Here is a 2,286-nt window from a genome sequence, read left to right on the forward strand (position 1 = left end):
AGCACAGCACCCGCGTGTCCACCACGGCCAGAGTGCAGCACAGCACCCGCGTGTCCACCACGGCCAGAGTGCAGCACAGCACCCGCGTGTCCACCACGGTCAGCGGCACCCCAGCAGTGTCCAGGCACCCTGCGGGCCAGGGAAACCCAGCAAGGGGCACACACACAACAACCAACCCAACAGTCACACAGACACACCAAGCACACCCAATGGCCCCACAGACACACCAAGCACACCCAATGGTCCCACCTACATGCCAAGCCCCCCACACACATGCCAAGCACACCTAACAGTCCCACACATACAGCAAGCACACCCAATGGTCCCACAGACACACCAAGCACACCCAATGGTCCCACAGACACACCAAGCACACCCAATGGCCCCACAGACACGCCAAGCACACCCAAGGTCACTCCCTTCCTGCTGTCTCACAGCAGCCTAGAAATTTCTGTTGATAAATATTCCTGTTATCCATGAGGCATCAACTGGGAGCAATGACCTTACAAATGTCTTCACCCCTGAAGCCAGTGGTTTTCCAGCTGAACTCCCAAGTGCCTCAGCTCCCTGCCCAATGCTCTCAGCCATCTCCATCCCTAACTGTCCAATCTGGGCAGTTACAGGTAAGGAATCGATTCATGGCTACAAATGAGAAGGAGCTGAGCAGAGGCAAACAATGGACCCTGAAATCCCCTTTTCTCACCTGCACAGGTGGAATTCTGGACTCCCCAGAGGCACCTGCAGTGTGCAGAGCTGCAGATCCTTACCTTCAGAGGTGTCAGAGTCCTTCTGCTCCACAGTGCTGCTCTTGCTGTTGGCCGAGGGAGGAGGAGGCTGCTGCTCTGTCTCCTCCTCCGAGTCCACACTGCCATCGTGGTCTCCGTTCTCCAGGTCACTCTTGGATGAGCTCTCTGAGGTCTGGGAGGCTCCAAATCTGAATTGCAGAGCTCAGAGTGAGCTGAACCCTGGGGGCACTAGGTTCCTCCATCCCTCACCTGCCTCCTCCCTGCCCCAGAGGGAACAGCCTGGAGCTGCCCAGGGGGGACAGCTGCCTTTCCAGGGACACTCAGGAGGTTTAACCCCTTTTCAGGGGGATTCCCCCCAGAATCACAGCACTCTGAGGAGCCTCCACTAACACCCCTGAGTGCTTTGCCTGTCCAAATCCATCTGGAAGGTGCTGCAGTGCCAGATCCAGGGCTAAAGGCTGCTGGAGCACACAAAGCAGTGGGAAATGAGGAGGAGGTCCTGCTGTGGAATCCATTCCAGGACCACTGGGGAAGGAAACTTCAGGTTTGACTGTTCTCAGCCTCCTTTGATCCTATTTTCACACTTAGAAGTAACTTCATTTAGTACCTGGATGTCTCAAAGGGCTGAGGAAGGATTTGCAGAGCCAGAGGTGCCCATGGAGGTCTCTTGCTCATGCCAAACATCACCTCATTTGCCTTAATAACCTGAAAGACTTCTGCCCACTCCCCTCACCCTCACCTCCTCCTCCCCCTCTCCGCACCTGAGGAAAGGGACAAGCTCTAGGCATTTCACACCACAGGAAAGGAAGTTCTAGGCATTTCACACTGGTTTTATCAAAGACTCGTCATTAGGTGTCTCCATCACCGTGGAATTGCCTCCAATTGGATCTCTGACCCACATCCAAGCCAAACCCACACGAGTGTGGCCTGGAGAGCATGTGGGGCTCGGCTGAAACCCTCCCTGCCCTCAGATAACCTAAAGCCCAAGCACTTAAGCACTGCCGTGCGCAGGTTCCAACACCCAGGGGTGAGGAGTGGTGGCTGGTGTTGGCCTCACCGTGTCCTTGACTTGACTTGTGTTGCATAGGTGATCTCCTTCTCCTCCCAGATGTCCTCCTCCTCCTCGTTGTCATCGAACTGCTGGATGCGCTCGTTGCAGCAGGCCTCGAACAGGGAGGCGTTGGGCTGGGGAGGCAAAACAAAGTCCAGACATTCCTTGCAGGATTTGAAGACTAAAAGTTTAAGACTAAGGAAAACCAAGTCTTGGTACTGACAAAGCCAAGCTCTGCTCAGGAGCTGAGTCTGAAATCACCTGACACTGTGCAGCTGCTGCTGTGGGTTGGGGCAATGCAGGGAAAGGACAGACACGGCCTGGCAAAGTTTGCACCCAAACATCCCTCGGCACTCTCTGGCATTCCCTGATCTGTGGCTGGAATGACTGTCAAAGGCTGGGAGAGCTGGGGGTGCTCACCTGGAGGAGAGAAGCTCCAGGGAGACCTCAGAGCCCCTTCCAGTGCCTCAAGGGGCTCCAGGAGAGCTG

General features: G+C 55.6%; 1 protein-coding gene across 1 annotated transcript in view; it reads right to left on the reverse strand.

The window, feature by feature from the left end:
* Positions 1-10: 10 nt before the first annotated feature.
* The window catches only part of PPP6R2 (protein phosphatase 6, regulatory subunit 2), a gene marked incomplete at its 3' end in the record, with an annotated part of 19,047 nt that continues 16,771 nt past the window's right edge, over positions 11-2,286 (reverse strand). Inside the window, exons 17-19 of the mRNA XM_009077217.1 lie at positions 1,804-1,931; positions 768-934; positions 11-129 (exon numbers count right to left, since the gene is read on the reverse strand). Of these exons, the coding sequence (XP_009075465.1) occupies positions 11-129; positions 768-934; positions 1,804-1,931 (414 nt within the window). The remainder of the gene's footprint in view (positions 130-767; positions 935-1,803; positions 1,932-2,286) is intronic.

The sequence above is a fragment of the Acanthisitta chloris genome, unplaced genomic scaffold, assembly GCF_000695815.1.
Source record: "Acanthisitta chloris isolate BGI_N310 unplaced genomic scaffold, ASM69581v1 scaffold30166, whole genome shotgun sequence".
Taxonomy (NCBI): Eukaryota; Metazoa; Chordata; class Aves; order Passeriformes; family Acanthisittidae; genus Acanthisitta; species Acanthisitta chloris.